Source organism: Choristoneura fumiferana, chromosome 14 (assembly GCF_025370935.1).
Source record: "Choristoneura fumiferana chromosome 14, NRCan_CFum_1, whole genome shotgun sequence".
Classification (NCBI taxonomy): Eukaryota; Metazoa; Arthropoda; class Insecta; order Lepidoptera; family Tortricidae; genus Choristoneura; species Choristoneura fumiferana.
The window spans coordinates 11741114-11756206 of record NC_133485.1 but is presented as its reverse complement, the minus strand read 5'-3'; the positions used below and the strand labels follow the sequence as shown (position 1 = coordinate 11756206).

At 38.7% G+C, this 15093-nt stretch overlaps 1 protein-coding gene across 5 annotated transcripts in view; it reads left to right on the top strand.

Moving 5' to 3' along the window:
• The window catches only part of Crtc (CREB-regulated transcription coactivator), a 38741-nt gene that overhangs the window by 4177 nt on the left and 19471 nt on the right, over window positions 1-15093 (top strand). For all 5 annotated transcript variants that reach the window (XM_074097743.1, XM_074097742.1, XM_074097741.1 and 2 more), the window contains 4 exons: window positions 6670-6827; window positions 10539-10638; window positions 11752-11923; window positions 13971-14129. In XM_074097743.1, the coding sequence (XP_073953844.1) occupies window positions 6670-6827; window positions 10539-10638; window positions 11752-11923; window positions 13971-14129 (589 nt within the window). The remainder of the gene's footprint in view (window positions 1-6669; window positions 6828-10538; window positions 10639-11751; window positions 11924-13970; window positions 14130-15093) is intronic.

Genomic DNA, 15093 nt, shown 5'->3' with positions numbered 1-15093 from the left:
TACAGCATTCATGCCTGGGATACAACGGCATCCGTAACTCAGCTTATGTTATGGATATAAATGGATATCCATGCTGTACCCATACCCATGATACCCATGGGTCCATATACCCATGATACCCATGGGTCCCACTGAAAAACAGCGTTGTGACTTGCCGCAACATTATGCTGAGAGGCGCCCAATTTATACTATTCGATGTTTTTTTTTGAATTATTATTTCTTCCTAACGTGTTTTTTCTGTGTATCGAATATCTGTAAATAAATGTCTCTCAGGCAATCCGCCTACCCGTTTTCCCCCCTGTAATATAAAAAAAAAAATTAGACACTTTCGAGACCGGGATGCAACGAGGCTTTCGGTACCCTATTCAATTGATGTTTCTAAATATCACTAGAAAAATTTGAAAGATCTGCGGCCGTATTGCCTAACGCTTCTGACACTCGCGATCACAATGAAATGACAGTTTTCGGAATTCGCATACAAAAACTGTCACTTGACTGCGATCGCGAGCGTTAGAAACGTTAGAGCGTAGACAATACGGCCTCTGGTGGGAGTTGGCCAAATCATGAAATGACGGCGTTATATTATATGCCTAGGAATTTTATGATCGGGCGACGATCTATACCAAGAATTGCAAGATGTTTCAGATATCTAAGTTGTTTTTACATAAGTAATTTCCGCTCCGACAAATGATTATATATCTAATAAAACTCAAATAATTTACAATTGTGTTCCTGATCTTAAACATTATTTTTTGTTCATCAACTTTGCTATTGGCTCAATTTAACAGGTATTTTATTACTCATTCTCAATTATCTCGAAATTATTATTGCCATCACGATTATTAAGCAAATTACTCAGAAGACTGTACCAGGAAATAAAAATAAAATAACCTTAGTGTCGTTTTATAGAAACATAGTTGTTTGTGACCATATAAACAACAATTAGTGACTATTTCGGTTCCCTGAGCGAGCTTCTGACACATGCCATTCTTATTTGAATGCAGTTACTCATAGGTTTCGAAACCTCATTCATAATTAATTATTGTTACCAATTTGGTAGGTAGTAAGGTGATTAACAGGAAGTATTTTCCTTTTTTACAGCTATTGTGTACAACATGTCAGTGACACGTTTAAAACCGGCCAAGAGCGTGTCGGACACGCCCGAAATAGGGTTCCGTAACCATTACAAAATTTCGTATTTTGTACGGAATATTCCAAATTTAGGTATATTTTATACCTTAGGCTGCTATTTACTCTTAAACTACTAATAATTCTCAAGAAAACTTAACCGTTATAGTTTTCCTTGTAAGTTTGATATACTTACTACCATCCTGAATTTTATCAAATAGATCACTGAATCGAAAAATCGTTTTAGCAACCCCCTAATGGTTTTAAAGACCTACCCAACGATACCCCACACTACATGGTTGGATGAGAAATAAAAATCCCCCCACTTTACGTCTATGGGAGGTACGCTAAAAAAATGATTTTTTGAAATTTTTATTGTACCATTTTGTCGGCATAGTTTACTACATATATATTCGTGCAAAGTTACAGCTTTCTAGCATTGATAGTCCCTGAACAAAGCCGCGGACGGACAGACAGACAGACATGGCGAAACTATAAGGGTTCCGTTTTTGCCATTTTGGCTACGGAACCCTAAAAACAGCAAGTTAATTTTAAAAAGCGATTGAAATGAGCCACAAAAACCTACACAGTCGTCGATAAAATAGTTAGAAAATCTTGAGGTTAAACTACCATAACTGCTGGTTCACACGATGCCAGAAAAATCGTGCCAGTAGCTACTAGCCCCGCGAGCCCGTAATGTAACAATACTGGCAAGATTTTACTGGCATTGTGTAAACCAGCACTAAGGCCACGAACCAAAACAGCGAATAAATAAAAAAGCAAAGCCTTGGTGGCCTAGTGGCTTGACCTATGGCCTCTCAAGCAGAGGATCGTGAGTTCAAACCCCGGCTCGCACCCTTGAGTTTTTCGAAATTCATTTGCGAAATTATATTTCAATTTTACCACGAGCTTTACGGTGAAGGAAAACATCTTGAGGATACCCGCACAAATGTGAGAAGCAATTCAATGGAGTGTGTGAAGTTCCCAATCCGCACTGGGCCCGCGTGGGAACTACGGCCCAAGCGCTCTGATTTTGAGAGGAGGCTTGTGCCCAGTAGTGCGACGTTTATAGGCTGGGATGAAGGCCGCGAACTAGACGCCAGCGGACAGCGTTGCGGCTAGCGTTTTCTCAATTCATTGCGTGTGCTGCCAGCTAAGCACTGCGGCGAGCGTCTCGGCTGCGCAATGTACAGAGAACACGCTCACTAGTCCATTTCCAGCTGGTGTCCAGCTCGCATCCTAAGGATAAAACTTCACCTGCCTAAAGTCGGTTTCTCTTCTAAAATAAAGTTTTCTCTGCAGCTTAACATGGAAAACCAATCAGATTTTCTTCGAGCGGCTGAGACTCACCGTAACTCAAGTTAACACACACCTAAATTTCCTTATGCGTATGAATTATTTGGCCATTTCCCTGTTACAATTAAAAGTCATTGACCGTATCGAATCGAATGTCAGAAGCGGCCTTGCGCAGGTCACTATCACTGGTCTTACGAAGCACGTTCGGTATTAATATTGCAATGTACAAAGCGTTGCTTTAATGTCATTGTCAATGTTTAAGGTTGCGCTCGCACTTGATTTCAACCTCCGCGATCCATTAATAAAAATAATTAATGATAGCTAGCTTGTTTTTCGCGCCAGCTAAACGACACTGGTTTCTAGCGTCTGATCTGGCTTTACTGTGACATAAGTCTGTGTCTTCATCTGTCTATTTGTTCCCTCATGAGTTACTGAGGATCGTGGTCATGAATGGGTGGTCCATACTTGGAATGCGTTTTTCATCAGGTCAGACGTTACCAGTTATAGAATGAAAAGGACGGGTGTTTATGGACGCAATAAACTCTAGTATTTAGGTATCCTACGGCCTTTGATAGGTTGAGTAATTAATTCTAATTAAAATATCGAAGACGTCAATATTACTTTCAATTATTCATTTACTAACTGTTGCCCGCGACTTCGTTCACGTAGAATCCGTTTATTGCTATCCCGCGGGAACTATGCAATTTTTCGGGATAAAAACTATTCTATGTCCTTCCCGAGGACTTGTACTATCTGTATACCTACCCAATTTCACCTAAATCGGTTCAGCGGTTAAGACGTGAAGCAGGTAACAAAAAAACATACAGACTTACAAACTTTCGCAATTAATTAATATTAGTGAGATTAAATTTGCTATTTTTCATATCATAATTTAAAAACAATAAAAGAAAAACTTTCCTGTTTCGTTAAAAACAGAAACGTCTTCATATAAAATACCTAAAGAGGCAGAGGTAAAGAACATTCTGCAAGAAACGGAACGTTTGTAATATTGTTTACTCATGAAAAAATTTGTACATTATTTATAGTTTTTATTCGCCAGTTTGGATCAAAATGTGAACCTTTAATCATATAGGCACGTATAGTTAACTTTTCACAACTAAAGCACTGCACCAAATTTGATGAAATTTAGAATTGAAAAAAGCTTGAGCTTCATAGCAGTAACTACGAGTAGAATATTTTTAAACAGGGAAGACCGAACGAGTCCACGAAACACAGTTATTAAATTATGTATAAATATAAATCGAATTAATATTATGTAGCAAATTACGTATTAACTAGTCTACTTACAAACTAAACAAAATTACGACTTCACAAAAAATGTTAAGAACCCCTTCTTCTGTGACCTTCTAGAGTCCAATGTTATCCTGAATGGACTATAGTTTAGTACAAGTCTTTCAAACCTTTTTTTTTTTTTAAGTATCCAGATTGATAAAATTCTTCATAATAAGTTTAATAATCAGTTAATTTTGAAGGGATTTAATTATTCTATATCGCTAGCTATTCATATCCGCTCTCTGAATTTACGTTCGACTGGAATAAAGAATATAAATTGGAATTTTTGAATCCAATAATAGAATAGATAGAAAATTATGCATGAATTCGCACTAAAAAGTTAGTTGAGCAGAAAATTCCGTCCGTTGAAGCGAAGCATGAATTTCCCAGTATTTGTGTCACATTTAACAACTTACGTTACGTACGAAACAAGAATGTTGTGAGTTTGAAGCCAATGTTTCGAGTTATTTATACTGGCTTTAAATAAATAAGGCCAAAATAATAAACACCTGGGATTTAGAAAGATCACAGCTAGCTACCATGGGTGCGTCCCAAGTTATATAAAAACGTTAGATATGATTTCATATTATAAACGTTAATTATGTATAACATGAAACACTATAATTTCATTAAGTATAACGTTCGATTAGTATAACAGTTGTTTTATATACTTTCATAAGAAATATCATGTTTATGGGCTAAATTCATATTATATAACATACATAAGGTATACCGCTTATAATACGTAATAACTTATTATATAACATTAATATAATATAATATCAAGTGATATACTTTGTTTCTAAAATCAGAAAATTAGGTGCTTATCACCCTTTAATTTTTGTATTACAAAGTGTTGCTTTAAAATTTGTGCGAGTGAGCGAAGCGAGCGAGCAAGACGGTTCAGAGCACAAGCTACTTGGATAGTTTAGGTTCAGAAGGCTAAGGCGGGAGCGAAGCGAAACGTAGCTCCCGCCTTAGCCTTCGATGTTAGGTTTTTTTTATAGCAGCGATAAAACCCTAAAAGTTTTTTTTTTATTTATATTTTTGAGCGTTGTTTTCCGTTGTAAGATTAAATGAATGATATATGTTTTGGTTGTTAGAGGCTGCGAATATTATATGATTTGATCGTTATACTCAATGTATTTATGTCCATGGCTCATTATACATTATGAGCTACCATATTATGTAATGCAATTACAACATCACCATCGTGGTGCATTGTGGGTTGTAGAACGATTATTGATTGAATCTATTTAATTTTATATAATTTTTATGATTAAATTTATCTCTGAAATGCGACATACAAGGTGTTTTCTGCAGATGATTAGGCAAGTTTGACTAAACAGTGGCGTAGCGTCAGATATTTTCGTGGTAAAGCCGAAGCAAAGATCGCATATCGACGGTTAAGAATCAATAACACCTAACTATCATGCTAAAAGATGGTAGATAGACGGTATTGGTTCTTAACCGTCGATATATCTTTCATAAATCATGTACGTCCTGTAGTCCTATTTTGTAAATATTGGGCAAGCCGATGGGAATAGGGTTCCTAAACACCCTTGTGAAAGTTTGTCAGGAATTTTCGATTGAAGTCGATGATTGTATTGAAATATAAAAGTGGTATGTCGGTTCATCGGTTCGCAGTGTAGCTACCGAGTCACAGGCGTGACTACATTTTGAATCAAAATTTTCTATGAAAAACGTGTTTGTTTAGTAGGTAAAACTTGCTCTACCATTCATTGAAATATTCCAATTATTTTATGACAGTATATAATACTTTGCTGCTTTGATATTTATTTAGAACACGGAAACAGGCTTCACTCATCATATATAATAATAACATATATAATAATCAAACTCTTAGTTAAACTCTTGTTAAATTTTGTTACACCCAGCACCCGGCATCTAGGACTATAGTAGGAACACAATAGTACCTACCCGTTGATATGTGATAATGATACGGAAAGACCGTTAGCAATATATAAAAGCTACTCTTATGGTTTCAATATCATTATGTTGAAGGCAGTTAACAATTGACAGTTAAAACAATGTTAACCATTGTCCATTAATCGAGAAAGATTAATGTCGTGTGTTTTATCTGCGGTGAAGTGAGGTAAGGCTTGTACACACTATCCGATGGTCGGGCTGGCAGGCATGCCGCCAACAAGCCCAGTGATATACCCGGCAGGTAGTACCAGCCTTGGCGCCCTTTTAGATACGACAAAAGACAAACTGACAGGTCGTGTTTGTTAGACACAGAATACTCATACTAGAAAAGTCTTTAAAAGTAAATACGCTGAGTCTAGTTTTCGTTTAGATCGAGAAAAACCAGAAAAAGAGACCAGCGCTGGGAATCGAACCCAGGTCCTCAGCATTAGTGGTAGTATAACGTTTTAAACTTTCGTGATTCTCACTCATAGTCAAATAGCGTGATAAGTCCCGTTTAGGGTATGTTGACTATTAGTGGTAGTGTAGGGGTATGGCACGCAGCACGGAATGCTGAGGACCTGGGTTCTATTCCCAGCGCTGGTCTCTTTTTCTGATTTTTCTGTGCATCCATGTCTCATTTCGTATTTTCGATCTAAAGGCTTAAACGCCAACGGGACAGTCCTGGATTTATAAATAGGCCGTGGCCCAGGGGCGGCAGATTTCAACAAAATATTATTTTAGAAAGTTACATAGGGCGGCGGATATAAAGTGGCCTACACTCATAAAAACATAAATCCGCCACTGCAACGGGAGCCTACAAGCCTAGAGGCCTACACTTTTAGTCTATACTTTTACACTTCTAGAGAATTAATTGATAAAAAAAAGAATCGTTGATGGTTAGACATTTTTTTAATATTTTTTTTTTTTTTCATAACAAAATGGCTCGTTCACCATCCCTGTCCTATACCATGTATAGCCTACGCTTTTAACTCATCCTAGCAATTATTTCATTTGTTCCAGCCCACCTCCGGACAGTAATTGGCGTCGGACCAATTCGGACTCGGCTCTCCACCAATCGTGCGGTGGCGAGCAGCCGGCCGCGTCGCAGCCGCTCTCGCCGCACCACCCGCTCCACTCGCACGCGCACCCCCACTCTCCCCACCAGAACCATCGCCGAGGTGAGACACAGTTCCGATATAAGGGATCATCTACCTATTAATCACGATTACGTGGCCATTAGACCAAGAGGAGAAAGGGGTAAGGACTGATCCAGGAGGGGGGGACGGACACTCAACAGTACACAGTCTACTCAAAGCTGAAATGTTGCATACAAGTTCTGGTTATAATTTACGGTCACGAGGTAATTTGGGACCCATTTCGTAAAAAAATCCTTTGAATTGTCATACAAAATGACAGATATTCGATTTTAAGTGGGCACCAAATTAACGCTCATGACTGTAGTTAAGAAATAAGGACTGATTTAAGTGACATTTCCACCGGATAGATAATGCTTTACTGTGCTGAACTCCTGCCCGTATCAGCTTTGTTCCCGAAAACTTGGAAAAAGATACACAAACATCACGCCTTTATTCCCAAATGGGTTAGGCAGAGCACACGAAACGTTACCTCTTCGGAGCCACTTTTAGCAATTTTAGGTTTTAAGTTTGCCAATAACGTTACAATAGTGACAGGTTCCCAGCCTGTCGCCTACGGTATACCTTAACCTATATTCTCAGTCGCCTCTTACGACATCCACGGCAGAAATGGAGAGGTGTAATTCTAACCCGACACCACACGGGGTTGGAAAAAGATCAACCCAAAAAAATTTGCATTAATCTACCTCTCTCTCGGTGGTGATCTCTTACTATCAGGAGACCCACTTGCTCGTTTGCCGTCCAGTCGAATAAAAAATTTAAATAATCGACCTATTTGTGTTGTTCAATATGGCGCCTAATTTCTACATAACAATAAAGTAAAAATAAATTTCATAAAAGATCACGCTCGTCAAATTTCAACCGTTATGAATCGATTTTATTTGCCACATGTAAAGAATATGGCTTGAAAATCACATTTGTCTATAGTATCTGTACACTTTGTCATTGTAACGCGTACTTTTTGAAAATAAATCATGCGTAGCGCACCCATTGTGAACTGCGCATTAACTACACAGCTCGGTCGGAGACGTATGTTTGACATTAAGAACCTTTGCCAGTGAGCATGCGTTCTGCGTCCTCAAGTGGTCTACTCCTATAAAGGTAGCATTCCGATGTTGGCGACCGCGACTGCGAGTAGCAACCGCGACGGGCGACCGCGATCCACTTGCACAGCTTAGTATAAATTAATATTTGATGCGCTAGCGAGTGGGTGCCAGTAACGACTGTTCATACCTAAAAATCGAATTTCGTATCATACCTTAATCTTACTCTCCTTTTAAACTATTAGTGTGAGCGAGACGGCATGTTCAAATTTCTAACTTCGTGGTATAATGCCCGGATTGATCAGCTTCTCTTACTTCCTACAAATAGGTATTAAGCCGAGTTTAGACTTGCAAAAAAAATCGTGCAAGTTGCATTACATTGCGAGGCCGTATAGCCAACAAGTTTGTAGTGGTCAATCGAGCGGCGCAATGTAATGCAACTTGCACGATTTTTCTTAAAAGTCTAAACTCGGCTTTAGAAATATGTGAGTGCGTCTGTCTGCGTTTGTTGTTACCCTTTTATCCTAAAACCGCTGGACAGATTTAAACAAACTGTGTCTCGATATTATATTGGATACTCTTTATCCCGAAATTTCCACGGGTTAGGAATGTAGATATGGCATGTTACCTAAAATCCAGAAATCTCAACCACTACTCTAGAGACGTGAAATTTTGAACACATGTTCTTCATATAACGTATTTTTGAGAATTCAGCAAAGTTCCGGAATTTCAATTCCACTGCCAAATGTAATGCCGTCACCGCAAAATCGTGGATGAGGCGTAGTAGTTAGTATGAAATGAAATATGAAAATGTATGACAATACTGGAGGACGCAGAACGCATCGTGTCTGACAAGTAGTGGTATTACGATATGAATGACAGATGGTACGTTACGTATTCACTGTGCTGAAAATATAACTAAAAGTGACTGCAAAAGGGCAACCATGAGTGTTTTTTTTAGCTATATTTCGAAGTTTTGCGATAGTTCTTGCTATATCTATACCTGTCATATCTTTTTAGGGTTCCGGAGCCAAAATGGCAAAAACGGAACCCTTATAGTTTCGCCATGTCTGTCTGTCCGTCCGTCCGTCTGCTAGCTGTAATTTTGCACGGATATATATGTACGAGTAAACTATGCCGACAAAATGGTACAATATACAATATAGACGTAAAGCGGGGGTGATTTTTTTTTCTCATCCAACCCTATAGTGTGGGGTATCGTTGGATAGTTATTTTAAAATCATTATTGGGTTGCTAAAACGATTTTCGATTCAGTGATTTGTTTGCAAAATATTTAACTTTAAAGTGCAAAATTTCATTAAAATCGAGCGTCCCCCCCTCTAAAATCTAAACCCGGGTGGAAAAATTTGAAAAAATTCGGAATGGTAGTAAGTATATAAACTTTCAAGGAAAACTATAACGGCTAAGTTTGCTTGAGAATTATTATTTTCAACCGTATTATTTTGAAGCAAAAAGTTAAAATGTAGGTAGATTTTCTTAGACGTATTGTTATTGTATTGTAAAGGTCGAACAGGAAAGATTGGATGTTGTTGGCGGATTATTTGCACTGAAGAAAACTTTATATATGTAGTTGACAATATTAATGACGTATGATGCTTATTGTTTACTCGCAGCTGTCTATCTCTTCCTCATTTTTAGTCTTTCGATCCTGTAAGTTCAGGAAAATAAGCAATATTTTTATACAGGATAAAATGTTGCATTTATGAATGAACTTATTTAGAGTAACAAACTGGGTTTTAGAATTGTAATAAAGTAAACACAAAATGAAATGAAATAAGTAGTTTATTTTGCTTTAGACATGACAAAATTGGTCTTTTTGAATAGAACTAATATTCAGTGACATGTCTAACCAGATACATTGCAAACATTTCTAAAATGGGTTTTTTAGCTGAAATTAATGAAATGAGCATGCCATCAATTATTATTTTGTTTGTTTAGATTTTCTATTAATTATTTTTGTATTGGAAAAAATAATATTGAATAAAATATTGTGGAATTTGTGGACACAATACCATGTCGTCAACCTACAAATCTAAAAATGCTATTAATGAATTATGATCAATCTGTGGAAGTTTTTATGTCCTCGTGGCTTTCTTAGGATTTTTGAAAAAAGAAGAAAGAAAAAAAAGTTAAAATACCACGCACAGGACTTATCACGCTAACACACACGAGTAATATTTACCTCGACGTTTCGGCAACATTACAGTGGCCGTTGGTCACGAGTAGACTACTATGAGTGAAAATCACGAATGTTTAAGACATTATAAAAAAAAGTTATTGCCACAAAAAAGAAACTGCAACTCACCATACAACAAAAATTGTCATCGAAATTTAAAACTTAATGTCTCATTGATAAAGTTGAATTTATTTTTTTGTAAATTTGTATGATACAGAGAAAATGACACTATTCCTTTTTCAAAAGATATAAGTTCTATTGCTCACAATATGTCCTAGTATTATTACTTTGAACCCCATGATGATATTTATTGCTCGTGGCAAAGGGACCGGCTCAGCATTAGCCGAGTCCACGCAGCGAGCCGCGAGGCCTGGGCGCTAGTTTTCAGCCTGGCCCCTCCGTCTCTGAGCGTACATAAAACTATGCTAGGGTGAGCAGCTGACAACTGATATTATTACCTAATGCCGAAATAACACTACTATACTTCTTTTACAGCTGCTGACATTCACTTAGACGTGCTAGGCGCGTTGGGTATGAACCCTTCGAACCGGCCGCGGTCTTCGTGCGAAATACCCAGAATACCAAACAACAACAAGTGAGTTTCCTCCTTTAAGATTATAGTGGCAGGAAGGTTATGTAAAACTAAAACAGTAAAAAGTACACAGCTAAATTACCGCTCCCTGCCGCGTAAATATTGTCAGTAATTTAACATTTTTTTTGTTTTTTTTTAAGTTGAAGCTTTTTGGCTAACTAACTTTTTTATTGCGCTTGCATTGTCACCCAAACTACATAGTCATACCAAGTATTAAGTCAATCCGGTCACTAGAAATGGGTGTTATTCGACTTGCAAGATTTGACCTTAAAAATGTTGTAATTTAAACTTACCTACTAAGTGAACTTTATTTGGTGTGCTTTAAGGTTCGATTCAGTTTACATGTCAAATTAAAATAGGTTTTTTTAGAAAGAACTGGTGGAACGGGGAAACTTAACCGCGTAACAGGGTAGGATCTTATCGTATTAATTTATGTTTTTTTTGTATGTATGGAATGTCAGATATGATCAGTAGTAGAAAGGGGTACCCTGGTACGCGTTCAGTTTGTTTGTTGTATCTATTTGACAAGGCATAGGCTGGGTTAGGTTGATATTAGTAGTAAGGGCCTTTGCACACCGTGTTTTTTTCGCCGTCGACACGTTACGCATTGTGTCGCTGCTCTATGGAAAGAAAACACGCTGTCAATGCACGTCGACGGCGCGTTTAAAAAACACAGTGTGGAAAGGCTAAGGGACCTTGAAATTTTATAACTTAATTTGTTAAGTAATATAATTTAATTACACACCTGCACAAACTTGCGAAGCAATTCAATGGTGTGTGTGAAGTTCCCAATCCGCACTGGACCCGCGTGGGAACCACGGCCCAAGCCCTCTCATTCTGAGAGGAGGCCTGTGCCCAGCAGTAGCACGTAAATAGGCTGAGATGATGATGATGAATATAATTAATTTCACATTTTTGGGGCAACAAATGAATGAATGGCAAGCCTTAGGTACGCTTTTAAATATTAGTTACCTACATAATATTAACATGTTGCTATTGACTCGGTACGGCAATGAATCACATATCTCTATTGAATTATTATGTTGTTTGTTAAAACACTAATACTCATGATTGTTTACTCATCGACTACAATTACGCTATTTGTGTGCTATTTAGCGTGTACGAGAGCGGGGACGGAGGCGGAGGCGGCGGCGGCGGCGGCGGCCTGGCGTGCGGCGAGCTGCAAGTGCCGGGCGGCTCGCTGCCGGACCTCACCTCCGTGCACTTCCCGCCGCCCCACTACCTGCCGCATCCGCACCGGACCGACCCCGACTACCAGACCCGATACGTGAGTTGGCTCTCGCACATATTTTCTGTTTATGGCACGGCCGAGAGTTTTATTGGCAAGACAGAGGCAGTGTTGCCCTCTCATTTATGAAATCGCTAGGACTTTTGCAAAAAGTCACCTGTTTATAACTACGTTCACATCACACCAGTGGCGTAGCGTCAGATACTTATTTCCGTGGTAAAGCCAAAGCTAAGATCGCATAAGTACATCTTACATAAATGATGTATGTCCGTCCTGTAGTCCTATTTGGGCAAGCCGGTGGGAATAGGGTTCTATGGACGCTTCGCCACTGCATCACACACATTTTTTGTTTATTGCACGGCCGAGAGCTTTCTTGGCAAAACAGAGGTAATGTTGCCACCACATTTTTGAAATTGCTAGAACTTTTACAAAAAGTCACCAATTTAAAACTACATGACGCATCCGCATCGGCCCGACCCCGACTACCAGACCCGATACGTGAGTTGGCTCACACACATTTTCTGTTCATTGCACGGCCGAGAACTTTTTTTAAAAGATAGAAGGAATATCGCCATTGATAAAATTGTTTGAATTTTTACAACAAGTTGTCAGTTTGTAACTAGGTATGTTAGTTGACTTACATCGCACACATACATTTTTGTTCCTTGCACGGCCGAGCGCTTTCTTGGCAAGACGAACTTACCAAAAACTCACCAGTTTAGAACTACCTGACACATCCGCACCGGGCTGACCCCGACTGTCAGATCCGATACGTGACCGTCACAACATTCTCTGTTCACTGCACAGTCAAGAGTCTTACCGCGCAACGTTTAACTGGCAAGACAGACTATGTATTAGAAAATAGTTCAATGCAACGCCGGTCGAACACAGTTTCAATTTGACTTATTAAAACCCCTTAGATTGACTAGAACCCCTCAAATTTCATAAAAACAGCTCATCATGCCACAGAGCTTGGAATGTTGTGTTTACAGAAATAAATTAATCAAAAGTCAGTATTTTTATACTTTTTTAATTTTCCAAGCAACCTTTTTTTATTAACGCCTAGCTAGCGCCCTTTGAAATTATAAAAACAACAAATTTTAAACTAACTTTCTGTTTTTTTAATTGTAAGACTAACACTTATCTAACTTAAAAAATTTGGTTTGTTTTCAAAAAGTAGCCAAGTAAAATATTGAGCTACGGAACTTGGCATCCATTTAGATCTCAATTCTTAGTTAGAAGTGAACAATCACGCATGTTCTTAATATTGGACATTAACATTTCTGTTTTTAACGTGATGTAGTTTTCCTCAAAACATTTCTATTTGTGAAGTTCCTAAACAACAACTTCAACTAAATCATGGTGTGCTATTTACGTCACAAAAGTGATAAAATCGAGAGGTGACGTACAGACGAGTCATCTTTCTGCTTAAGATTATACTAAACTAATAAATAATAAACGCTTTATCCCCTTAATTTACCAAAACAATTCTTCCATTACTAAGAATTAGAAGTCCGGATATAATTGCGAAAGTCAATTTGTATTGTATAACTCATTATTGTACACAAAACACGTGAAATTAACAAGTAACAAGAGAATGACATGACAAAGACGAACTTATTCCTTAAAGGGATTTCTTCCAGTATACTTTCGAACTATTGACACGACATCGGAAACAAGAGTAGACACTACAATGAAAAGAATTTTGCAAATTATTTTTGACCCACACCCGATGGACATACATAAATACCTAAATAAATATACCTAAACATCTACCTAACCTAATACCTAAATAATACAGTAAATAAAGGCCAATTACAGTAATAATAATAAAATACAGTCAGAAGTAAAGTAGGTCCATCCGGATCGTCACCACTATCTTACTCGCTAACCCTGCCGCCAACCAGCAGTATTGGCGCTGCTATGTTCCAGCGAGGACAGTAAGACAGCAACTATCAACCCATCTGTAACCCTCTGTTGCTGCGAATATCCATAGTTGCTGGTGCTTACTTACCACCTTGCTCGTTTTCAACCCAATGTCATAAGAAAGAACAAAAAAATTGCATTGGGTATGTTTTTTTTTCAGAGTCCAACCTCTCCTGGCGCGGTATCACCCAACGCCGGTAGCGGCTCCCCCGCCACGGGAGGCCTGTCCCCGGCCTCGGGCTCCCCCGTGGGCGCCACCGTGCCCCTCTCTAACACAATGCACCACCCGCACGAACACTCGCAGCTCTATGACACCCAAGTACGTACGAGGCGTGTGAGAATGACGGTGTGTATAGCTTCAAGGCTTAGCACGCGCTGTGATTAAACGCGAGCAGCGGTTTGTTCCACGTACGCTCTATACGGTTAGAGCGTGCCGTCCCTCTTTAAAATATCGCGTTAGAAAGAGACGGCGCGCTCAAACCGCATGGTTAGCCGCATAGTGCGTGAGTAGCCTTAGGAATAGGTAAAAACGAGAAACCGCGTACGCACTGCGACTGCTGTTTTCGATCTCGTGAGACCCATGTTGAATTAATATTTATTTACCTAAGGTAAACGGTCTGAGTGCCTGGTCACGGTCCCGTCACTGAATACGATTAAACGTTTTGCCTGCGCCGCCATTACTATACTATTACGAAATATAAAAAATAGCGCGTTTACAATCCGCGATGAATCGTATTTAGTTGGGTTTTTAAAATCAGTCACTGGAAAAATTCAGGTTTTAAGCCATGTGTCATATTTTTGCGGTTGCAGACCTAGAGTAAACGCACATGTTTAATCACAGTGCGTGCTAAGCCTAAGGTAACCTGCGCCATTAACGTATTCACTGCCAACAATAGTAGCTAAACAAAGTAAAGCGCTGTAGTTTATTTTTATGGATCTCCACAAAGAACAGCCTAAGAACAACAACTCTCTGCAGAAGTTAGAGGGTTTAGTCACTTTTCAGAACTTCGGAGGACAATTTCTCCCATAGTTTGAGATTGGGCAGCTAGAAAAAAATTCAAATTTGTATATTTAATAGCGCAGGTTTTTATAAAATTTACTAGTGTGTATGAATCATGAGTGTGAACCCGCGTGCCGCTTTGTGGTCATCGAACACGGAGTTTGAACCTGATAACGGGTTCTAGTGTCGCTTTTGACTGTTAAATGACAGCTAAACAGCTAACACTATGACTGAGGCAGCTATAGAGTAGTTTACCCTATGGCGTGCATTGAGTAGGAAGCAG